General features: G+C 44.9%; 1 protein-coding gene across 2 annotated transcripts in view; it reads right to left on the bottom strand.

The window, feature by feature from the left end:
* The window catches only part of PARP8 (poly(ADP-ribose) polymerase family member 8), a 162864-nt gene that overhangs the window by 6935 nt on the left and 129731 nt on the right, over positions 1-26198 (bottom strand). For both annotated transcript variants that reach the window (XM_037902774.2, XM_007052818.4), the window contains exons 16-24: positions 25680-25805; positions 24321-24386; positions 22974-23041; positions 22568-22616; positions 6126-6238; positions 5846-5918; positions 4409-4478; positions 3148-3224; positions 1309-1378 (exon numbers count right to left, since the gene is read on the bottom strand). In XM_037902774.2, the coding sequence (XP_037758702.1) occupies positions 1309-1378; positions 3148-3224; positions 4409-4478; positions 5846-5918; positions 6126-6238; positions 22568-22616; positions 22974-23041; positions 24321-24386; positions 25680-25805 (712 nt within the window). The remainder of the gene's footprint in view (positions 1-1308; positions 1379-3147; positions 3225-4408; positions 4479-5845; positions 5919-6125; positions 6239-22567; positions 22617-22973; positions 23042-24320; positions 24387-25679; positions 25806-26198) is intronic.

Below are 26198 nucleotides of genomic sequence, written 5' to 3'. Positions count from 1 at the left end.
AAGGTTTTCTGGGTAGAGTCCATTTTTGAATACAAACCATTTTGTTCTGAAGATCTTCCATAAACGCACTTGAACACTATTGTAAATAAATGCATGTATACATACCTTTACAATCTGCTGTGTGAGGTTTAACTCTTACCTCCTTCTCTTTTTTCATTTTAAGTCAACATAAATGTTTGCCTCTTACAACTCATAAACACTGGATGTTTTTTCTTTTATGACTGACTTTTTCATGAGTTATTATATCTTAGGAACCCCCTCTCTCTACTCTTCCCTTCCTTGAGATGGATTTTTGCTAATCAAAAGTATATTTTGGCAAATTGTACATTGAAATATGCCAGAGAAACAAGACCTATGATAATTGAAATAGTTCTGCACATTCATTTCTATCCTTTGAATACCATTTACACTTGGAAAAGTATGTTTGGGATATTTAGATTTTTGTTTTTAAATTATTAGAAATGTAAAGACAAATTCTAGTTTCAGATCAGGTCTGTTCCCAGGAATTCTAGAATGACATTAGAACATAATTGGTACAGTAATGGATTACATTTAAAAAAATGTCATTTAAAGGCTTCATATATGTGTAGAATTTGCACATGCAATTTTAGAGGCTGAGATAAAGTCCCTTTAAAAAATTGTCTTAAATTGTATCATCTTGAAAATTATTCTCCTTTCAAATAGTGCTAAAATATTTTTATAGCTGAGATGAAATCCTTACCTTCCTTTACCTGCTGTCAAAACAGATACATATTTGCTAGACCTTTCAAAAATGGTCAGGTCTTTTGAGAATGACTATAGTCATACAGATTGGACATAACTATATGGATTTTTAAGCACAAGCAGAGAATAGAAATCAATTCATGTGTAGTGGTTACAAGAAGAAGAGACTATTTGCTTGAGCTGTCAGACCTGGGCTGAGAATTCAGATTAAGGAGATGTTCTTTATGAGTCTTGGATGCTCAAACCATTAACATACGACTTGCTGAGGTTCTTTACCAACCCTAGCTATGTGGTTAAAATTTGGGAGACTGAAAGGATGGTGACCAGTCACTTCCTACACATGAGGAGCCCACCTTATTAATGGCCCTAGGTATGCTTGGAGAATGGGTATTGTAGGGGCAATGGGGGGATGGGGCTGCATTGAGACTTAAGACCCATAAATGATGTAGGCATCTGCACACCTGCCAATGTTGTCTTATTAAAAAAAACTAACTTCAATTAAAGTTTGTATTAATTTGCATTTTACAAATTCAAACAGGTACAGTGCTGAGAAAGAAATTGGTTTTGAAGGGATTTTCAGCTTACCTTCACATAAGGCTATGCATTTTAAATTACGGCTTTGCAAAAATTGGGATTGCTGTCCTTTTTTCTGTGACTGAGAGATAAAGATGTGGGGAAATTAATTAAAATAGTAAAAGGAAACACAGGTAAAAATGTAACAAGAGTATTGTTTTAAATAGTTTATTTACTGATATAGTCTCGCTGGACACATTTGCATTATTGGGTTAAAAATGCAATAGTGGCAATTTCATAGAATCATAGAATATCAGGGTTGGAAGGGAGCTCAGGAGGTCATCTAGTCCAACCCCCTGCTCAAAGCAGGACCAATCCCCAACTCCCCAGATCCCTAAATGGCCCCCTCAGGGATTGAACTCACAACCCTGGGTTTAGCAACTACTTTATCCAATAGCAAAGTGTCCACTTCATTAGCAATTTGAGGGCTGGATAATATAGGTGGGAGAATCACATTATCAATGAGAAACAAGCTAATAAAAGGAGTAAAATGATAGTCAAATCCTGTTGCCCTGGGGTTTTCAGAAGAAACCTACATGAGGAGACCAGAATCCTCCAATCTGGCTGGGTGCAGGCCATAGAGAACCAGTGTAGCCATCACTCCAGTTCATGAGCCGTATGACTATCTATATCTGCCATATCTCCTCTCTCCTCATTGGTATCAATGGGATGGAATCCTCTTTCATCACATAACAGCTGGGTACAGTACAATGGCTCTGTAGAACATTAGCTATAGTAGCATGTATTGCTCTACATGGGAGTTTGGCTAGTGCAGGGGTTCTCAAACTTCATTGCATCGCGACCCACTTCTGACAAAAAAAATTACTTCACGGCCCCAGGAGGAGGGACAGAACCCTGAGCCCGCTGAGCCCCACTGCCCCAGATGGTGGTGGTGTGGGGGCAAAGCCCAAGCCTCACTGCTCTGGGCAGGCGGGCCAAAGGTGAAGCTCGAGGGCTTCAGCCCCAGGCAGAGGGCCTGCAACCTGAGCCCCGCCGCCCACAGCTGAAGCCCTCTGGCTTTGGCTTCAGCCCTGGGCCCAAGCAAGTCTAAGCCAGCTCAGGTGACCCCATTCAAAGGGGGTCCTGACCCACTTTGGGGTCCCGACCCACAGTTTGAAAACTGCTGAGCTAGTGGATAAATGTAGTCATGGTTTCTTTGGCCAAACCCTGTTACTTTACGCCTTTGGTCTCTGAGCTGCTATGGAATATGGTGACATGACCTACAGAGGATACAGAATTCCTCTGAATGGCTTCTCCACAGCATTTCCCTCCTATAGCGAGGAACCATGCCGGTATGCATATACTTGTTAAGAGAGATGGGTGTAGAATTTCCTCCTAAGGATTTAGCCATCTGTAAGCCCAATGCCCATCTATAAATAATAGCTATTAGTTTACCTTTGATAAAACAGAAACTTACCAGCTCAGAGTTTAGAAACTATCACAAAGAAAATCTGTAGTGTGCTATGAATGGAACTCTAGAGGATTACAAACTAATTTTATAGCATTACCCATTCTAAATCCATACTGCACACTAATTTAGTAAAGACTCCAGAGTTCACAGGCAGAGGTTTGCCAGGAGTGATACTGAATTAAAGAATCAATCAGCATTTCTTCCCTATTTTCTTTTCAAATAGTTCTTCTTATGAAAGGAAATCCACATTTGCTGCAGTATAATCTGTAAATTGCTACTACCAGCAATTGGATTATATTTGATCATTACAATGTCTTTGGATACTGCTGTTTGTGTACAATAAAAGAGAACTGTTGACTTTCCAAAGAAGGAATATTAATTCCTTCACAGTTACAAACCCAATATGCCTTCCAGATATACCGTTTGATATACTACTGTACCTGTAATGCATTACTGCCTTTACTGTTGGAAGCAGGTTCATCCTTAGCTGACACCTTCTGCTGCTTCTTATTCATCCCTAAAGACATTAAAATTACTTCAGGTTTACTGGTGTGCAAAGCATTGTAAGTATAAGATATACATGGAGAGTGAAAGCAGATATTGGAGTGGGGTCAGATTCCTCTGCAAAGCATCCTAAAATTCTTGTTCTCTGTCGCATCACATGCTACCACCAGTCTGACTCAGTCCCAAGAGCCACACATTTGCATGACAGTTCCAACGCCTTTAAAATAGCCAAAGTACTTTTAAGCAGGTGCAACAGCAGTTACACATGAGCTTAAATTCCACTGAATTCAGTTTAAGAATGTGCTTAAGCATTTTGCTGAAAAGGGATGGACTTCAGTTTAAAGTTAATCAAGCTTTGCTGCTTGTGGTGTGCTACTGGAAAAATAATTAGAATGAGTCCACAGAAGATTTTAATTTAATATTTCATCTTCAATATTTTACTTATTTTTTATTATATTAGATGCTATTTTATTTTGAAGTGAGTGATCTACATAACATTTACCACATGGAAATCATGCCACTCTCCTAACTCCATGACATTTAACACCTTTATTATTATTTATATTACAATAGCATCAAGGATCTTAGTCATGGACCAGGAACCGATTGTGCAAGGCGCTGTAAAAACACAGAACAAAAAGATGGTACTTTATGCTACTATATCCTGTCCTTTATTCCTACATGGTCCAATCCAGCAGTGCACCTTAGCATGTACCTAACTTTAAGCATATGAGTAGTCCTATTGACTTAAATGGGAATACTCTTCAGATTGAAGTTAAGCACACACTTAAGTGCTTTTTCTGGATTGGGTCCTATATGCCTATGCATACGTATATTGCATATAAATATATTTGCATGCTGTGGCCAAGATCTTTAAAAACAGAAGTGCAAAAGCAGGCTCCCAAGTCCACATTTAGGCTCCTTTCCAAAGTAATGGATACCAGTTGCCAAATTCTTCAATGGGAGGTCCTGGCTGCTCAGCACCCTTGAAAATCAGGGCATGTATTTAAGACCATAAATGGAAATTTAGGAGCCTATTTTTTGCATACAGGAGCTCCTGTTTTTGCAAATGCTGGCCTAAGATAGAAAGAGACAAAATTACTACAATGATTAAAACAATGAAGCAGGTAAAAAAAATCAGCAAATTAAAATCTCTCTTTACATTCACCCCTCTTTAGAGTGATTTATAAATATCACCTGAGTAACCAAATGATATGCTTGACAGTGGACTAAGGTAGATCCCAATTCCAAACATTGCACCATGGAGCTGAAAAAGAATGTAAAAAAGGCTTACCATTAATTTGATAGTTTTACAAAGGAAATCAACATGGCACATGATCTAAACTGATCTGGATAATTATTTGCCCTCCCACCAATACAGTATCTGATATTAAATTATGTACAAAATAAGTCCTAAGAAAACTTGTGGCAAATATTATACAAACTCTTCTGTATCAAGCTAAAATATTCCTGCATACCCTGAAGACCATTTTTATGGCAGACCATTCCAATTGCCTGCAGATAAAGGAGTTTGCCCCAGTTTATAGCTGTAAAATAGTGTTTTCTGTTTTTAGATCTACTGGTGGTAAAGGAAATTCTTCTCCATATTCTGAAGTTATAGATGTATTTGTGTTGAGATTTAACACTGCAAACCATGAACAAATCAATGTCCTGCATGTTATCAGCAAACACAATGATAAACAATAAAAAAAAGTGAGGTTAAATCTGAAATGTAACCCTTGATCCTGAAAACAATTATGCATCTGCATGGCTTTATTCATAATACATGTTTGCAGTATCAGAGCCACAGTTTGTATAATTTTTTAAATTAGGTAAATAAATAAATGATCGTTGTTAGATTTATTCCAGAAGTCAGTGATGCTTTTGCCTAATTCATGTTTTTAAACAGGGTTTCCAAGAGCCCCTGGTAGAAATATAGAGACAGAGTCTGTAAATGTGAATAACTTTAGTGACTTCAGAGGAACTGCTCAGGTCCTTATTAAGGTGCAGCCAAGAGCTTAAGTAGGGAGTGCTGTCATTCTTCCCAACTTTCTCTCTTCCCTCTTTTCCACTGATGTCTCTTTTCCCTCCCTCCCTATTGTACTGTCTCTCTCTTCTGTCCACTCTGTTACCTTTGCACTCTTTATCTGTATTCACTGAATCCTTTTGTTTTATTTCCCCTCCTCTGAACTGCCCTGTGTTAATTTTCTCTCTCCTCTTAGCTTGCTCCATTCAGTTACCTCACTCTCATTCTCCTCCATGACTCAGTCCTTATGATGTTCTCTTTAGCAGTACTGAACAACACCTCCGAGATGGAAGAGGAAGCCCTCCATCTGGTACTTCCTCTGCCACTGAAGGTGCTGCTGTGCACAGCCTCAGTGTGAATCCCTAACCTTGCTGAAGTCAATGGGAGTTTAGCTATTGACTTCACTGGGGCCAGGATTTCACCATCAATGCTTCAGAAGGACCAGTGGAACAACTGATTACTGTGAAAGAAGGGAGGATATAATTGCACCATTTAGTTTTTGATCACCAAGATGGCCACCTCAACTGCCTCTCCCCAAAGATGCCCTATGTTTAATATGCAACCTTGTACCTATGGGTCAGATAAGAACCCTTGTATCTATTATTTACCTGCAGCCTTGTATTGGAAGCAACAACTAAGCCATTCCTCAGGATGGAGTGCCAGTTTTCAATGTGTGAACCACTTAAAAATAAAGTGGAAAGAAGGAAAATAAGTAGTGTTTCAAGACACCCAGAATGAAATTTACCATTTTCTCTAAAACAATGTATTTGCAGTTGAAAATCTCTAACTCTTAGAATATCTGTGTTTTTCTTTACACATATTTTCAGATGATGAAAGCACAATAAGAACTGCTAGCATTATTTTTACTAATTCCTTTTTCATACTTACTGAAATGCAAAGGTACTTCCATAGAGATTTTTAGCAGCTCTGAAATTGGATTCTTTGGCTGGTGGACTGCTGAGAAGGAGGAACTGATGGGGAGTGTGCATAAACTTCAGTTGCTGTAAAATATAACAGCACACAAGGGAAAAGATGCTAATGAACATGAACCTGTTGTATTTTCAGAATTAAGTTTTTCTAAGATATTGTGCTGGTTCACGCAATATACTATTACTCCTCAAGTCAGACATGAAATAATTTGAAGCCAGTTTCATTATAATAGCTTGTATTTCCAATCAAATTATAAAAATACCGCCCAATTTATGAAGTATATGAAACTGCGTGACATACACAACAACCTAAGATAACCCATGCTGACACCACTGAAATAACTGAATTGAGTAATATATTCATGGTGTTTTGATCAGAATGGTGTGATGTTGGTAGACTAAGTATCAGCTCATGCCAAATCTCCAGGTCTCACTGAACACTTACAAAAGCACACTGGAAATAGGAATAGTTACTGAGGCCTGGTATACACTACAGGGTTAGGTCGAATTTAGCTGCATTAGGTTGATTTAAAAATGACTGCATACACTCAACCAATCCCGTTCCATCAACCTAAAGGGCTCTTAAAATCGACTTCTGTACTCCTCCCCGAAGAGGGGAGCAGCGCTAAAATCGACCTTGCTGGGTTGAATTTGGGGTAGTGCGGACGCAAATCAATGGTATTGGCCTCCAGGAGCTATCCCAGAGTGCTCCATTGTGACCGCTCTGGACAGGACTTTGAACTCTGATGCACTAGCCAGGTACACAGGAAAAGCCCCAGGAACTTTTAAATTTAATTTCCTATTTGGTCAGTGTGGCAAACTCAGCAGCACAGGTGACCATGCAATCCCCCCAGAATTGTAGAGCGTAGAATGTTTCTACGTTCCCCCTATCATCTCCGTCCCTGAGGTTACCACAGATTAGAAGGCGAAAAAAACACATTCGCGATGACATGTTTTCTGAGCTCATGCAGTCCTCCCGCACTGATAGGGCACAGCTTAATGCATGGAGGCATTCAGTGGCAGAGGCCAGGAAAGAATTAAGTGAGTGTGAAGAGTGGAGGCAGGACGAGATACTGAGGCTAATGGGAGAGCAAACAGACATGATGAAGCATCTGTTGGAGCTGCAGGAAAGCCAACAAGAGCACAGATCCCCGCTGCATCCACTGTATAACCGCCTACCCTCCTCCCCACGTTCCATAGCCTCCTCACCCAGACGCCCAAGAATGCGGGAGGGAGAGGGGGGAGGCTCCGGGCACCCAGCCACTCCACTCCAGAGGATGGCCCAAGCAACAGAAGGCTGTCATTCAAACAGTTTGATTTTTAGTGTGGCTACAATAAGCAATGTGGCCTTGTCCTTCCCTCCTCCCCCACCCCACCCGGGCTACCTTGTCCGTTATCTGATTTTTTTTTTATTAATAAAGAACGAATGCATGGTTTCAAAACAATAGTGACTTTATTTTGAAGGGGGCAGGGTGGTTGGCTTACAGCAAATTAAAATCAACAAAGGAAGAGGGTTTGCATTACGGAGGAACACACACAACTGTCACACCGAAGCCTGGCCAGTCATGAAACTGGTTTTCAAAGCCTCTCTGATGCGCAGCGCGCCTTGCTGTGCTCTTCTAATCGCCGCGGCGTCTGGCTGATCAAAATTGGACGCCAGGCGATTTGCCTCAACCTCCCACCCCACCATAACCATCTCCCCCTTACTCTCACAGATATTATGGCGCGCACAGCAAGCAGCAATAACAATGGGAATGTTGGTTGCGCTGAGGTCTGACCTAGTCAGCAAATAGCGCCAACGAGCTTTTAAACGTCGAAAGGCACATTCTACCACCATTCTGCACTTGCTCAGCCTATAGTTGAACGGCTCCTTACTACTGTCCAGGCTTCATGAGCCATGGGAGCAAGGGGTAGGCTGGGGTAGGTGTGACCGCGAGGTGCTGCCGGCTGGGAGAGCAGCCTGAGGCAGAAGCCTCCAGCTCGCATGATATTCCAGGACTGAATCTCCATGAGATGAAACTTAAAGAAGAGAATGACCTGGAGTCTCTGGCTCCCATTCGGTGCTCTAAGAGGAGAATAGCCATGTCTGTCCAGGCGCCCCTGATCAACCTCACCAAGGTCTGCCAGGACCACCCAGGAGACATACGATGGCTATCAGTCCTACTGCACCGTCTGCCGCGAAGGCAAGGTGCTGCTTCTGTGTAGCAATGCAGTACCGCGTCTGCCAGCAGCACCCAGGAGATGTATGGTGACGGTGAGCTGAGCGGGCTCCATGCTTGCCATGTTATGGAGTCTGCACGGGTAACCCAGGAAAAAAGGCGCGAAATGATTGTCTGCGTTGCTTTCATGGAGGGAGCGAGGGTGGGGGGCCTGACAACATGTACCCAAAACCACCTGCGACAATGTTTTTGCCCCATCAGGCATTGGGAGTTTAACCCAGAATTCCAATGGGCAGCAGACACTGTGGGAACTGTGGGATAGCTACCCACAGTGCACCACTCTGTAAGTTGATGCTAGCCACAGTAGTGAGGACGTACTCCGCCGACTTAATGCGCTAAGTGTGGACATATGCAATCGACATATAAAATCGGTTTTTAAAAATCGACTTCTATAAAATCGACCTAATTTCGTAGCGTAGACATACCCTAAATCAAAAAGCCCATGGGCATCTCTTATTGTAATAGTACATGAAAAGTATACAACCATGAGCTTTTGTGTGGATTTTAGAAAGCTAAATGCTATCACCCAACCTGACCCATATCCCACACCCTGAATAGAGGACTTACTGAATCTATTAGCTGGTGCAAAATTCATAAGCACACTGAATTTAACTTGTGGATACTGGCAAATTCCTTTAGATGCTGATGCCCAAGAAAAATCCACTTTTATAATGGAGTCTGGCCTATATGAGTTTAAGGCTATGCCTTTTGGATTACTAAATGCAGGAACCACATTTCAGAGGCTTGTCAATGAAGTGCTGCAGGGGTTACAAACTTTTGCCAGGCCCTATATAGATGACTTGGGTATTTTCAGTAGCTCCTGCAAGACCATTTAAACCATGTAGGAATTGTGTTACAAAGGCTGAGAGAAGCCAACCTCAAAGTCAAGGTCTCCAAATGCAAGATGGGGGCTGCTGAGGTATCCTACCTAGGACACAGAGTGGGCAGTGGGTTGGTTCACCCCAAGCTTTTAAAGGTAGAAGTTATTCAGAGTTGGCCTGCTTATTGAACAAGAAGCAGGCCCAATTCTTTATTGGCCTGGTGAACTATTACTGGAGGTTTGTAAAATTACATTGTGGCCCTCATAAGAGACCTTACAAAAAGAGGGAAATCAGACCAGGTGGTAAGGACAGAGGCTGTGAGATAGGCTTCCAGAAAAGAAGCTTTGTCTAAAGAGGCTGTTTTGGTCAACTCTCATTTCAGCAAACGATTTGTGCTGTGTACTGACACTTCTAAAACTGGGTTAAGTGCAGTACTGATGCAGGATGGGGTGGGGAACAAGAGGCATCCCATTACCTACTTAAGCAAAAAACTGACCCCCACTGAACAAAACTATGCTCTCCCTGAGAAAGAATGCTATGCCACTGTCTGGGCAGTTAAGCACCTAAACCTTATTTGTCTAATAAAAAAATTAAGGTTTTGAATGATCACACCCCTTTGACGTTGCTGCACCGAGCTAAGGGGATGATTCTAGATTAGTTGGAGTTTAGCCCTACAGGAATTTGACATAGAAATAATTCATAAGAAAGAGAAGGAAAATGTAGTGGTTGATGCCTTATCAAGAATGAGGGGAAGTGCGAGGTAGCCGGAGATTTTTGCCTGAGCAGTATCTGTAAGGGCGGCAGTGGCGCCCCTTGAGTGCCGTGCCCATGCGTCGGTATATCCGGTGCTGCCAGCCCTACGCCCTTTCAGTTCCTTCTTGACGGCAACTCCGACAGAGGGGCAGCTGGGCGGGTAATGGAATGGACATAAGCAACGCATCTCGAAGAACAAGAGTTACAAGGTAGGTAACTGTTTTTTCTTGTTCGAGTGCTTGCTCATGTCAATTCCATTCTAGGTGACTCACAATCAGGGTCAATGGAGGTGGGCTTGGATTTCATGGTCTTACAGCGTGCAGCACTGCTCTGCCGAAGCCAGCATCATCCTGGGCCTGCTGGGTAAGTGCATAATGGGACGTAAATGTGTGGACAGTTGACCAGGTAGCAGCTCTACAGATCTTTTGGATCGGCACCTGAGCCAGATGATGCTTGAGCTCTAGTCGAGTGTGCCTTGACTATTGCCGGTGGAGGCACTTTCGCCAGTTCATAGCTGTAGCGGATGCAGGCCATGATCCAGAATGAAGTCCTTTGAGCAGATACTGGATGACCTTTCATCCTGTCTGCCACCGCAACGAACAGCTGCATTGACTTGTGAAATGGCTTTGTCCTTGTTAGGATATAGATATTCAGGCCTGTCTGTGAAGGCCTATACTCTTAAGAATTTAGGTGTGTTCATATCACTTAGCTAGTTATAGAGGTATAAAAGAAAGAATCGAAATCACTGTCTGCTAGTGTAAGGGCCTTCTCTTACTGTGACAGTCTGAGGCCCTGTTCTTAGGCTAAGATCTTGGCTAAGCAGCAGAGGCAGTCATAAGCTGGGAAGTGAACGGTCACATCCTTATATTCCAAACTAGTCACGTTGAAATAAGGTGCTATTGGGCTGTTAGGAATACAATCGTGTCTTGATAATGCCTATCACCTCCAGAGAAAAGGAAGTGCCTAGAAAATGTAAAAGGAAACTTAGTTTGAAAGCATGCTGTCTGGCAAGAACTCACTTATCAATAGCTGGGATGTGAAATCCTCATTTCTGTGTTGTTCTATCATTGTAGTCCCCATTTCCCATTGTTTGTCTGTATAATCTCTGTCTGGTTCTGTGATTGTTTCTGTCTGCTGTATAATTAATTGTGCTGGGTGTAAACTAATTAAGGTGGTGGGATATAATTGGTTAAATAATCATGTTAAGTAAGTAAGTAAGTATCCGAGTGTGTGTGTTTGCTTGCTGAGGAAGTATCCGAGCGTGTGTTTGCTGGGAGGGCAGGGAGAGAGCCTGAGTGAGTGTCTGATTGGCTGCTAGCCTGCAGGGGGCGGGCATTAGGGTGTCTGTGTGTTTGCGTCAGGGAAGCCTGGCTGTTTAAAAATAGCCAGAGCCTCGCGAACCAGCTGAGCGGCAGCGAACCAGCTGAGCAGCGGGGACAGCAGAGCAGCTCACAGCAGGAGTTTGCCTGGGAGTTCGCCTGGAGTGAGCCCAGTGAGGCTTACATCTTGCCAACGTCTCTGAGGAAGCTCATAGTAGGTAGGTGATATGGAAGGGGGGGGTTCAGCTGTTGTGACCTGCACTGGATGTGCCATGTTTGTCTTTCTTCCACAGGACAGAAGCGACTTTGTCTGTACAAAGTGCAAGCTGGTCTCCATATTGGAAGAGAAGATTGAAGGTCTGGAGCAACAGGTAACGACCCTGCGTTGTATACGAGAGACTGAGGATTTTCTGGACAAAACTCAGGATAGGCTTCTAGGGGCACAAAGCTCTAAAGATATAGAGCAGGTTGCACAGAGGAGCCAAGAGGCCAGTGAAGAAGCTTGGCAACATGTGACCTCCAGAAGAGGTAAGCGGAATGTCCGGGTTCCAGTAACACAGACACAGGTAACTAACCGCTTTCATGTTCTCTCCACAGGTACCATTGCGGAGAGTGGACCAGATGATATGTCTGGGGGGAGAAAGCAGAAGGAGACTCCGCTGGTTGGAAGGCATGAGATGCGATGTCCTGAGGTTGGGGGTTCCACGACCACCACTCCCAAGAGGAGAAGGCGGGTGGTGGTGGTCGGGGACTCTCTCCTCCGGGGGACTGAGTCATCTATCTGCCGCCCTGACCGGGAAAACCGAGAAGTCTGCTGCTTGCCAGGGGCTAAGATTCGCGATGTGACGGAGAGACTGCCGAGACTCATCAAGCCCTCGGATCGCTACCCCTTCCTGCTTCTCCACGTGGGTACCCATGATACTGCCAAGAATGACCTTGAGCGGATCACTGCGGACTACGTGGCTCTGGGAAGAAGGATAAAGGAGTTGGAGGCGCAAGTGGTGTTCTCGTCCATCCTCCCCGTGGAAGGAAAAGGCCTGGGTAGGGACCGTCGAATCGTGGAAGTCAACGAATGGCTACGCAGGTGGTGTCGGAGAGAAGGCTTTGGATTCTTTGACCATGGGATGGTGTTCCATGAAGGAGGAGTGCTGGGCAGAGACGGGCTCCATCTTACGAAGAGAGGGAAGAGCATCTTTGCCAGCAGGCTGGCTAACCTAGTGAGGAGGGCTTTAAACTAGGTTCACCGGGGGAAGGAGACCAAAGCCCTGAGGTAAGTGGGAAAGTGGGATACCGGGAGGAAGCACAGGCAGGAATGTCTGTGAGGGGAGGGCTCCTGCCTCATACTGGGAATGAGGGGCGATCAACAGGTTATCTCAAGTGCTTATATACAAATGCACAAAGCCTTGGAAACAAGCAGGGAGAACTGGAGGTCCTGGTGATGTCAAGGAACTATGACGTGATTGGAATAACAGAGACTTGGTGGGATAACTCACATGACTGGAGTACAGTCATGGATGGTTATAAACTGTTCAGGAAGGACAGGCAGGGCAGAAAAGGTGGGGGAGTAGCACTGTATGTAAGGGAGCAGTATGACTGGTCAGAGCTCCGGTACGAAACTGTGGAAAAACCTGAGTGTCTCTGGATTAAGTTTAGAAGTGTGTGCAACAAGAGTGATGTAGTGGTCGGAGTCTGCTATAGACCACCGGACCAGGGGGATGAGGTGGATGAGGCTTTCTTCCGGCAACTCACGGAAGCTACTAGATCGCATGCCCTGATTCTCATGGGTGACTTTAATTTTCCTGATATCTGCTGGGAGAGCAATACAGCGGTGCATAGACAATCCAGGAAGTTTTTGGAAAGCGTAGGGGACAATTTCCTGGTGCAAGTGCTAGGGGAGCCAACTAGCGGGGGTGCTTTTCTTGACCTGCTGCTCACAAACCAGGTAGAATTAGTGGGGGAAGCAAAAGTGGATGGGAATCTGGGAGGCAGTGACCATGAGTTGGTTGAGTTCAGGATCCTGACGCAGGGAAGAAAGGTAAGCAGCAGGATACGGACCCTGGACTTCAGGAAAGCAGACTTTGACTCCCTCAGGGAACAGATGGCCAGGATCCCCTGGGGGACTAACATGAAGGGGAAGGGAGTCCAGGAGAGCTGGCTGTATTTCAAGGAATCCCTGTTGAGGTTACAGGGACAAACCATCCCGATGAGTCGAAAGAATAGTAAATATGGCAGGCGACCAGCTTGGCTTAATGGTGAAATCCTAGCGGATCTTAAACATAAAAAAGAAGCTTACAAGAAGTGGAAGGTTGGACATATGACCAGGGAAGAGTATAAAAATATTGCTCGGGCATGTAGGAAAGATATCAGGAGGGCCAAATCGCACCTGGAGCTGCAGCTAGCAAGAGATGTCAAGAGTAACAAGAAGGGTTTCTTCAGGTATGTTGGCAACAAGAAGAAAGCCAAGGAAAGTGTGGGCCCCTTACTGAATGAGGGAGGCAACCTAGTGACAGAGGATGTGGAAAAAGCTAATGTACTCAATGCTTTTTTTGCCTCTGTTTTCACTAACAAGGTCAGCTCCCAGACTGCTGTGCTGGGCATCACAAAATGGGGAAGAGATGGCCAGCCCTCTGTAGAGATAGAGGTGGTTAGGGACTATTTAGAAAAGCTGGACGTGCACAAGTCCATGGGGCCGGACGAATTGCATCCGAGAGTGCTGAAGGAATTGGCGGCTGTGATTGCAGAGCCCTTGGCCATTATCTTTGAAAACTCGTGGCGAACGGGGGAAGTCCCGGATGACTGGAAAAAGGCTAATGTAGTGCCCATCTTTAAAAAAGGGAAGAAGGAGGATCCTGGGAACTACAGGCCAGTCAGCTTCACCTCAGTCCCTGGAAAAATCATGGAGCAGGTCCTCAAAGAATCAATCCTGAAGCACTTAGAGGAGAGGAAAGTGATCAGGAACAGTCAGCATGGATTCACCAAGGGAAGGTCATGCCTGACTAATCTAATCGCCTTTTATGATGAGATTACTGGTTCTGTGGATGAAGGGAAAGCAGTGGATGTATTGTTTCTCGACTTTAGCAAAGCTTTTGACACGGTCTCCCACAGCATTCTTGTCAGCAAGTTAAGGAAGTATGGGCTGGATGAATGCACTATAAGGTGGGTAGAAAGCTGGCTAGATTGTCGGGCTCAACGGGTAGTGATCAATGGCTCCATGTCTAGTTGGCAGCCGGTGTCAAGTGGCGTGCCCCAGGGGTCGGTCCTGGGGCCGGTTTTGTTCAATATCTTCATAAATGATCTGGAGGATGGTGTGGATTGCACTCTCAGCAAATTTGCGGATGATACTAAACTGGGAGGAGTGGTAGATACGCTGGAGGGGAGGGATAGGATACAGAAGGACCTAGACAAATTGGAGGATTGGGCCAAAAGAAATCTGATGAGGTTCAATAAGGATAAGTGCAGGGTCCTGCACTTAGGATGGAAGAATCCAATGCACCGCTACAGACTAGGGACCGAATGGCTAGGCAGCAGTTCTGCGGAAAAGGACCTAGGGGTGACAGTAGACGAGAAGCTGGATATGAGTCAGCAGTGTGCCCTTGTTGCCAAGAAGGCCAATGGCATTTTGGGATGTATAAGTAGGGGTATAGCGAGCAGATCGAGGGACGTGATCGTTCCCCTCTATTCGACACTGGTGAGGCCTCATCTGGAGTACTGTGTCCAGTTTTGGGCCCCACACTACAAGAAGGATGTGGATAAATTGGAAAGAGTCCAGCGAAGAGCAACAAAAATGATTAGGGGTCTAGAGCACATGACTTATGAGGAGAGGCTGAGGGAGCTGGGATTGTTTAGTCTGCAGAAGAGAAGAACGAGGGGGGATTTGATAGCTGCTTTCAACTACCTGAAAGGGGGTTCCAAAGAGGATGGCTCTAGACTGTTCTCAATGGTAGCAGATGACAGAACGAGGAGTAATGGTCTCAAGTTGCAATGGGGGAGGTTTAGATTGGATATTAGGAAAAACTTTTTCACTAAGAGGGTGGTGAAACACTGGAATGCGTTACCTAGGGAGGTGGTAGAATCTCCTTCCTTAGAGGTTTTTAAGGTCAGGCTTGACAAAGCCCTGGCTGGGATGATTTAACTGGGACTTGGTCCTGCTTTGATCAGGGGGTTGGACTAGATGACCTTCTGGGGTCCCTTCCAACCCTGATATTCTATGATTCTATGTTACAATATGCTAGGATTGGTTAGTTAAATTTCAGTAAAATGATTGGTTAAGGTACAGCTAAGCAGAACTCAAGTTTTACTATACAGTCTGCAGTCAATCAGGAAGTGTGTGTGTGTGGGGGGGGAATGGGAACAGGGAATGAGGGTGTGGAAATTGGAATCATGTTTTGCTAAGGGGGGGAAATGGGAACAGGGACACAGGTAAGGCTATGTGGTGTCATAGCTGGGAAAGGGGACACTAAGGAAGGAAACTGGAATCATGCTTGCTGGAAGTTCACCCCAATAAACATTGAATTGTTTGCACCTTTGGACTTCGGGTATTGTTGCTCTCTGTTCATGCGAGAAGGACCAGGGAAGCGAGTGGGTGAAGGAATAAGCCCCATAACAGTCCTGCTGATGTAGAAGGCCAGCGCTCCTCCTCCAATTTCTTCAGGAAGAAGACAGGTAAGTATGTCCTGTCCGGTATGAACCTGGGAAACTACCTTGGGCAGGAATGTTGGCTGCGGCCGCAGCTGGACCTTATCCTTACAGAATAACGCATAGGGCAGTTCTGAAGTAAGCACGCTGATCTCAGACACCCTGCATGCGGACATTACCGCAACCAGGAACAAAATCTTCCACGAGAGAAGGAGAACAGAGCAGGAAGCCAGAGGTTCAAAGGGAGGCCCCTTGAGGCTCGACAGCATGAGAGGGAGGGATACAGTCCTGGATGTGAGGGTAGAGACACTGCAGACCTTTCAAAAAACGGACCGTCATGTCATGAGCGAAGACCGACTTGCCTTGGAAAAGAGGGTGGAAAGTCGAAACAGCAGCCATGTGGATCCTGACTGATAACAGGGACAAGCCCTGGATCTTGAGGTGTGGAAAATAATCCAGGATCACCTGCAGCAAGGCCTGGATACATCGTTCTGAAGCCCAGCATGTGAACCTTTTCCACTTAGCCAGGTAAGTCGTTCTTCTGCTATCCAACAAGACCTGTTGAACCTGGGCTGAACATTCCCGCTTCTCCGCATTCAGCCATGCAGTAGCCATGCTGTCAACTGCAACGCCGCCAGGTTCAGGTGCAGAAGACTGCCACAGTTCGGGGATAGCAGGTCCAGCCAAAGAGGCAGTTGCAGTGGGGCAGCTACTGAAAGGTCCAGCAGGGTGCCAAACCAGTGCTGGCGAGGCCACTCGGAGGCTATCAGGATAATCTTTACCCTGTCCTGTTTGGTCTTCACAAAGACTCTGTGGATCAATGGCACTGGCGGGAAGGGGTATATCAGCGCCCATGACCACTGGAGCAGGAAAGCGTCTAACAGTGAACCCCTGTCCATCCTCCAGAGTGAACAGAACACAAGGCATTTCCTGTTCTGACGGTATGCGAACAAGTCCACCTGGGGAGTTCCCCACTTCCGGAAGATAATAATGACCGCCTCCGGACGGAGTGACCACTCTTGGTGAGATGAAAAGGTCCTGCTGAGGTGATCCAAGACGTTCCTGGTTCCAGTCAGGTGCGCTGCTATCAGATGAATGGCATGCCGCACAGAAAAATGCCAAAGGCTGAGAGCTTCTTGACAAAGGGCCGAAGACCTAGCACCACCCTGCCTGTTGATAAAATACATCACAGCTGTATTGTCTGTCAGGACCTGCATCACCTTGCCCTTCAGGTGGGGCAAGAAAGCCTAGCAGGCCAGGCAAACCGCTCTGAGCTCCCTGACGTTAATGTGGAGGGCCAGAATGTCCCGCAACCAGGGGCCCTGGGTGCTCAGCTGGCCCAGGTAGGCTCCCCAGCCCAGGTCCAAAGCATCAGAGACCAGGGTAAGCAACGGGAACGGGGTTGCGAAGGGGACTCCCTCCAACACTGACCTGGGGTCCAACCATCAATCCAGGGATGATCTGATGTGGCCTGGCACCCTAACTACCCAGTCTAGGTTGTGTCTCTTGGGGACGTAGACTGACATGAGCCACGCTTGCAGAGGCTGGAGATGGATCTGAGCATGGCTGACCACGTATGTATATGCGGCCATGTGGTCCAACGCCAGCTGAGACATGGTGAGTAGGTGGTTCTTTACATGGGAGATCAGGTCCGACATGGCTCGAAAACACGCTTCTGGTAGGAAGGCTTTGGCCTGCATGGAGTCGAGAACTGCCCTGATGAACTCTATTCGCTGGACAGGCAATAAGGTGGATTCCTTTATCAATAGGCCCAGGTTGCGGCAGGTGGAATGCACCAGATTGAGGCTCCTTTGCACTTGCTCCTGAGACCTGCCATTGATGAGCCATTTGTCGAGATATGGGAAGACCTGGACCCCTTGACATCTCAGGTAAGCAGCCACTGGCGCCATACACTTTGTGAACACCCTCAAGGACGATGACAGGCCAAAGGATAGCGCCGTGAATTGAAAATGGCATCCACCAACTATAAAATCGAGGAAACGTCTGTGACCCTGGAATGTGAAAATAAGTATCCTTCAAGTCGAGGGTGGCATACCAGTTTCCCAGATCCAGGGAGGGGATGATGGAGGCCAGGGAGACCATGCGAAACTTCAACTTTCTGACAGACTTGCTGAAGCAACGCAGATCCAGAATGGGTCTGAGATCCCCACTTTTGCTTTTGGGATTAAGAAGTAGCGGGAATAGAACCCTTTTCTCTTCATGTCCTGAGGAACCTCCTGCACTGCCCCAAGATCCAGGAGGTTCTCGACTTCTTGGACAAAAAGTTGCTCTTGAGCAGGGTCCCTGAAAAGGAACAGAGAAGAGTGGCGGGTAGAAGGGAGGGGTGGCCAAAAATTGCAGGGGATAGTCCTGAGAAACTATATCCAGCACTCAGTGGTCCGAGGTGACCTGAAACCAGGCTGAATGGTAGGGATGAAGACAGTGAAGGAAAGAACAAGGTGGATCTGGGAATTGACTGGGGCATTGCTCTTGAGTGCACCTTCAAAATGAATGCTTCTGGCTCCTGGGATGCTTTGCTGGGCCAAGTGGGTGAGCAGGAGGAGGAAGGGCAGCGACGACTAAAGCTTATGTCTCTATTCCTTCTTCTTGCAGGCCCTTGACGAGGCTGCCAAGGCCTTGGCGGTGGGGGCAGCCAGAACTGCTTTTGAGCAGACTGTGGCGTATGCATGCCCAGCAAGCGAAGGGTGGCCTGAGTGTCCTTCAATCCATGCAGCCTTGCATCAGTCTGCACTGAAAAGAGACTGTTCCCATCAAATGGGAGGTTCTGGATAGAGGTCTGCAGCTCTTATGACAGGGCAGCGGTCTGAAGCCAGGACCTGTGCCCCATGACCACTGGCCACCGAGCCTGATGTGTCACATGTCATCTGGAGGGAGCATCTAGCCACCACGGTGCCCTCCTCCTCCAGGGTACCAAATTCCTGGGCCAGACTCTGAGGGAGGGACTCCTTGAACTTACAGAGGGAATCCCATAAGTTAAAACTGCACCTGGCCAAGAGGGCCTGATGGTTCATCACCCGGAATTGCAGGCTGACTGTTGAATAAATTTTTCTCCCCAAAAGGTCCAACCTTTTGGCCTCTTTATTTTTGGGAGTTGAACTAGTGTGGCCTTGCTTGTCCTTTTCACTGGCCGCAGAAACAACCAGCAAGCCCGGAGGTGGGTGGGTATAAAGGTACTTGAACCCTTTGGTCAAGATGAAGTACTTCTTTTCAGTCCTTTTGGAGGTGGGAGGGATGGACAGAGGGTCTTGGCAATTTTTAGGACCGTCATATACTGGTAGTGCGACATGTGCTGGGGTAGAGGCCGAGAGGACATTGAACAAGGTATCCGCCTGCTCAGCCATCTCCTCCACCTCTAGGCCCAAGTTCTCGGCCACCCATTGAAGCAGGGTCTGGGGTTCCTTAAAATCGTCTGGGGAGCTGGAACTCGAGGGTCCCGCGATCACCTCATCCAGGAATGAGGATGATGATTGAACAGCTGTGGGAGGCTTAGGGGCATCATCCCCTGGGGAGAGGGGAATTTTGGGGTGGGCACTGTCTCCTCTACCTCCAACCTCATGAACCGAGTCCGGTGCCGCCAGCTGTTGCTCCTAGATGGTGGCAGTTGAGTGGTGCGAGGAAGGCATCACCATGACCGGCACTTCCCACGTGCTCCAATAAGGACACTGCACTGGTCACTGCCCATGCCATCAAGGCGTCGACATCGAGGCAGCCTCGGGAGCCCAATTGCATCAGTGGAGTCTGGGCGAGGGGCTGAACTGCCCTTCCGTATTGGAGGAATCCCCATCTGGAGGCCATGTTGGGGCCAGCGATGCCTGAGTCTGCCTGCTAACTGTTGCCGCCCGAAACCGGTGCCCAGAGCAAGGGGACCGGTGCCAGTGGGTCTCGAGACATGATGGGGAGCGCTCCCCTGGAGCAGGCGACCAAGATTTGAGCTGAGAGGACGACCGGCGGGTGAATGAACGGTGCCAGTAGTATGGAGACGAGTGTATCCCTCTAGGTGATCCGTGTTGAGACAGCAGGGACCGCGATCGCGGTGCTGGTGACCAAGAGCAAGCCCCAGAGGATCTGGGCTGTGACTCCGGCGATCTGCGGCGTGGAAGTGGAGAGCACTATCTCACCTCAGGGGATCAGTGGAGCTTCACTGTCCCCTAAGGGGTCTTAGTGGCTAGCTTGCCCTCGTGGGGAGCTTTTGCCATTTCCTGAGGTTCGTGTTATCAGCAGTGCAGGCGGAGGCCTCTGCTCTCTCGGCCCTGGGGGAGCTTGGAAAAGAATTGGTGCCGCCAGGGGTTGGGTCCTATTCTGCTCTTGGGAGTCGGTGGTGGACATTTTAAGGGGCTAAGGGCTCCGGGGAGGCACAGACATGTGGCTCTGGACTGGCCAGGTGGCCCGAACTGCGTCCCTTCCCAGGGCCCTTCTTTCCTAGTGCTGGGGAGCCGTACTTCTTTACATTCTTCTTGGACACTGGTGATGGGGAGCAGTGCTGGGCAGACCCTGGTGCCAGGGACGCACTGCGCCCTGAGGCCGAGGTACTTGGCAAGTCTTGGCGGGTCGGCTCGGAAGCCAGACGAAGGGCAGACTTCATGAAGATAGCCCGTAAATGAATATTCCACTCCTTCTGAGTCCTGGGCTGAAAGTTCTTACAAATATGGCACTTGTCCTTCACATGTGATGCCCTCAAACACTTGAGGCAGCTGCTATGGAGGTCACTTACAGGCATAGGTCTGTTATAGTCCACGCAGGTCTTAAACCTGGGAGCTTGGGGCATGCCCCGCCTGGGGCAAAGTCCCTGCTTGGACTCTAACTTCTAACTACTAACTACACTTAACTACTTAACACTAACTACTATCAACAAACTATTTACAAGGCCCTAAGGCTCTAAGTCAGTAGAGACGAAACCGCTAGCCCTTCCTAGGCAAGGAAAGGTGCTCCGACTAACCACCACGGGTGGTAAGAAGGAACTGAGAGGGCATAGGGCTTGCGCCGTGTGATATACCAACGCATGGGCATGACACTTAAAGGAGCGCCACTGCTGGCCCTACGAATACCGCTAAGGCAAAAATCTCTGACAACCGCACATGTGGGCGCACGCACACCTAGAATGGAATCAACATGAGCAACTCGAAGAAGAAAGCAGCCTTGTGTAACACAAATGAAGAACTTTAACAGGAAAGTGCTCATTCTTGTGCATTTGAAGGCAAGTGGCCATTGTGTATGATAATCAGAGATCAAAGACTCTACGGGTATGTCCACACTACAAATAAAAATCTGTAGCTGGCCTGTGCCAGCTGACTCAGGTGCTGTTTCATTGCAGTGTAGACTTCCAGGTTCAGGCTGCAGCCCGAGCACTGGGACCCTGCCACTTCGCAGGGTCTAGAGCCCAGGCTCCAGCCGTGGGTATTTAATTGCAGTGCATTCCTCTCTCTTTCACCCTCAAAGAGCCCACTTGGGTAGTGACCCTGCCAGCTTGTTTTCTGTGAGAAGAAAATATGGACACAAGGAAAAATTCTTCATCTCTGGAATGTTTGGATTCTAACAGGGCAGAATAACTGAATGACAAGGCAGAGATTCCCCAGATAATTCTGAGTAGCCCCAGGAGACTTTTGGAAAACGGAGATTACTACATCTCAGCTCCCATTTAGAATGACAAACTGTGACTCAACTGTACATCTATTCTTACCTGCTTTAACCTTTCGGTAACTCTCATTCTTTTTCTTAGCTAATAAACCCTTAGTTAGTTTACAAAAGAAATGGCTACCAGCGTTGTCTTTGGAGTGAGATCTAGGATGCAAATCAACCTGCGTGAGTGATTGGTCTCTTGGGACTGGGTGTAACTTGGAATACTTTGTGATTTTTGGTGTAAGTGACCATTTATCATCTAGTCCAGCTTGCCTGGGTGGCAAGATAGACTGGAGTGTCTAAGGGGATTGCCTGTGGCTCTATTATAAGACTATTGTAGTACTTTGGGAGTTCACACTTGGTACTGGGTTGATGAAATTTATTTATAGAATGTACCACCACTTTGGGGTGTCTGCTCTGCTTTTGAAAGTCTGCCCTGAATTAGGCACTCATGGTCGTGAGCCACTCCAGAAAGCATTTCAGGTGGCTTTGAATTAAGACTCTGATTTGAAAGGCCACAGATTCATTCAGTGTATTTTAAACAAAATCAGAGGCATAATACTGTACTTAGGAATGAACAACTCAATTCAAAGAATCCCTTCCACGTGCCATAGCTACTGATTCCTTTTTATAGTACACCTACTTGTGTGCATGCATGCTAAACTATCTTTAATACACCCCTACATCTGTAATACACATCCTAAAGAGACAAAGTGTTCAAAAGGATCTATATTAGTGTGAAATATTGAAGTAATGAATGAGAACAGCAGGATGAATACTAAAGAAATTAACCAGATATTACCAAGGCTGTGTTGTTTCTTCACACAAATAAACAACACACTCACACACACATCACAAGTGAGATTTTTAAAAGCACTCAGCATTGACCTGAATCTGCTCTCACTGGAGTTAACGGTAATGGTCCTGCTGACTTAAATGGGAACAAAGTTAAAACAATGCTGAGTGATTCTGAAATCCCACCATATTAATATACAAAGAAAATAACTCCAAACTTACCCTGTTCACTGGTAGTTTCACAATATGTGACCTATTACTAGAAATAACCCTGAAATAAAGAAAAATAAATAAACGTATGTATCAAATGGGATAAACAATACACTTTTATTCTAGGCCATTGACAGAGGGTAGCTGAAGGCCTATGAATCACATACATTCTACTTAAGTGGTGCTGGTCAAAGGCTTGATTCAAAGTCCACTAGAGTCAGTGGGAGTCTTTCCATTGGTTTCAGTGGACTTTGGATCAGATCCTAAAAGCTCCCAGAAAAAAAATTAAATGCCAATAATTGTAAATGCCAATATTAATTCTTAGGGACAGATAATACCAAATTTAAAATAATAAAATGATTATTCATTCAACATGGTACTGAAATAATTGTTATCTTAATGTAAGTCAGTTCTATACCACTGCAGAAGAGGATGCGCAAGCGGGTCCTGTTTATCCATCTGCTTCTTTATTTCCAAATATGGCGCCTATAAAACAGTAATTATGCTCTTTACTGCTGGTTAAAATTTTGTATATATTACATTACACGTAACTCCATCTATAATAAATGAATACATTGGATTCATCATCACAGATTTACTGACATTTAGCCTTGAACAGTTATAACTGCCTTGACAACAACAAGAATTACTACAGCAATTATCCTCCCTTAGGTAGAATTTATAAGCTTACACTTAGCTTCAGAACAAATATATTGGAGCTAAGACTGTTGGTCACAGCAAGAACAGCAGAGGCCATCTAGTAGTGTTTGGCTCTGACATTAGGAAACTGGACTGGACCTTCAGTAAAACAAAGCCTCTCTAAAGTACTCTGTGGTAATTCACTCATAGCTATTTTAACTGCTTTATGGTATTAAATAGGTGAAATCAATATTGGACCAGATAATGTTCACACTGAAAACTCCCACTGACTATATTAGGATCATGAAGTAACCCTTTAAATCTACTCAGCCCACAATAATTATACTTCATCCTAGTATTAAAATGGCAACTTGATAATACAATGTGCAATATAATAGCTTAATTCTTATACTAAAATTATGATAGTATTTTGTAAACACATCATTTTTCATTCCAGAATCTAAAAGTATTGTACAAACTTAGATTAACTGAGCTTTATAATACCTTGGTGAGGTTACATCTATTTAACAGCATGGTAACAGTGTGGTGCTGCACTACTAGTAATCAGGTAACATCAATGGGACCACTTGTGAAGTAAAGTACTACTCAACAAAGGTCGTGTACAAAGGTATCAAAATCAGGCCTGAAGTGGGTATTCAGGAGCTGCATGATCTAAGTCACAGGAACCCTGGCTCCTAATCCCTCTCAATTTCACTTAAATGAACAAAGTTCTAGTTATAATAGAAATAAAGCCATCACCATAGTACAGTGTCACAAAATCAATGACCCTTGCTTTGAAAAATCAAAGACTTGGCTTGGTCTTGATATTTCCTGAAATGCATGAAGCAGCAGTTGGCCATTATTCTGTTACAATGTTCTATTCCACAGATAGTATCTCTTATTTAAGCTTCCAGTGACCAGAATTCTGTTTCATCAGTTTTATTTTGTCACTGTCTAGATACTGCAGGTTGTTATTTTTAACACATATTTTTATATTGTTGCAGCTCGGCAGCAAAAATAAAAATACAATGCCATGCACCACCCTCATCCCCCAAAAGAGCAACAAATAAAAACAGGTACATCCTTCAATAAATTACAATTAAGATACTAAAAGACTTATACTTACCTGTGTCATTTCTCTAATAGAAGTAATACTATCCAATGCTTTCATGACTCGATCATAATTCTTCTTCTGATATAATGTAAAATAAATGAATACATTAATTTGGGGGGGGGGCTCTTTTATATATAAACATACTAATTCAGTGCTCTGAGTTCATATACTTTTGGTATAAAACAACAATTAAGACCAAATGACCGACAGCCAAGCCTTCTCATATCTCTATATCCAATATTCTTCTTCCATCCTACACATCAACTCATCCACAACCCAGGAAAAGTCTGGAAGACAAACTGACACCAGTAACTTTCGTTTAAATTCACTAGAATCCACTGTAAACAAGGAAATCCACTGTGTAAATAAGACCAATTTATCAACAAATGTTAATAACTATATATGGGTCTGACAGTTATTTAAATATCAGGTTCTGTTGCTGTTCAACAGAACATGGCAGCAGATTGAGTGGAGTGAAGGGCCAGCAATGAATCAGTTAAAAACCCTAGGAAATTCGAGTGTGCCACTGTTTGGCCTTTGTACAAAAAAGGTGAAATTTACCCTTATGCAGAGGGTCCATAGTTCTCACTTAAGCTGTTAAAATAGGACCTCAGTGGGATTTAAATGCTGTGCTGGTTGCATTGGTCTTGTGCAAGCCCTCCGATTGCAAGAAGTGAATTTCATTCAAAATGAATAGAAAGGTCTACCGTTGTATAGTAGGCAATATTCTTTACCTTGTTAGGTTTCAGAGTGGTAGCCGTGTTAGTCTGTATCAGCAAAAACAACGAGGAGTCCTTGTGGCACCTTAGAGATTAACAAATTTATTTGGGAGCCCATGAAAGCGTATGCCCAAATAAATTTGTAGTCTCTAAGGTGCCACAAGGACTCCTCGTTGCTTTTACTTTGTTAGTTATTGCTTGGGAACTCTCTGAAGATGAAAAGTACTACAAATGTTTCAAATATAATCATTATTTAAAAAATTCATATTTTAAGAATATAATCATTTTACAAACAAGAACTTTGGAAATGTAAAATAAAAATAAGCAGATTTAGAGCCACATGGTTAAATTTTCCCAAAGGTGAACTTTGCTTTGATGTGTATAATATGCTCCCAGATAAACAAATTTTGCATCCACAATTTACACCCACAAACAGGAAGACTGAAAGTTTACCTCTAGACAGCTTCAAAATGACATTTTATATTGTCTAAAATATTTCACAGGTTCCATGGCTACTCTGTTGTACATATACTGTATTTTAAATCTATATCTGTCAGTGTGAAGACACATTATCCTGTGGAATTGGACCTGGCTTTGAAATCTAAAACATGACTAAAAGCAAACATTACCTGTTGAAGAGACAACTACTTACCCTTGGATTAAAGGCCAGCATCTGAGGGTCATTAGGATCAACTACAGAAGGATATGGCTCAAAAATGACAACTTTCCGGGGTGATTCTAGTGCCGATCGACACATGGATACTAATAAATCTACCACCTAGAAATAAAGAAAATCATACATAAAGAAATGTCTCTTTCACAGAAAACTATTTATTTTGAGATTCAATAATCTATTCTTCTCCCCAGAATTATCTTCTGTCTTCCTGCATCATAGAATTTTCTTCTTTGATGTTGTGTCTTTAATTATTATACCAATGATTGAATTCCAATGCTTGAATATTTGTTGAAAACCATAAGTCATAGGAGTGGTAATTCCGCATTTTGTAATAACAGCTGCCTGTGAGTGATTTCATATTCATATTTTAGTCTGCATCTTTTGAAATTCGACTTAACCCAGTTTTGAAAATCTTTGTGGAACACAATGCCTCAGATTCACTAGCTTTATTCACTGAATAGCTTGTACAATATGGCTGTGGATATACAGTAGCAT

This window comes from Chelonia mydas, chromosome 5 (genome assembly GCF_015237465.2).
Source record: "Chelonia mydas isolate rCheMyd1 chromosome 5, rCheMyd1.pri.v2, whole genome shotgun sequence".
NCBI classification, from domain to species: domain Eukaryota; kingdom Metazoa; phylum Chordata; order Testudines; family Cheloniidae; genus Chelonia; species Chelonia mydas.
This window is presented reverse-complemented; position numbering and strand designations above follow the sequence as displayed.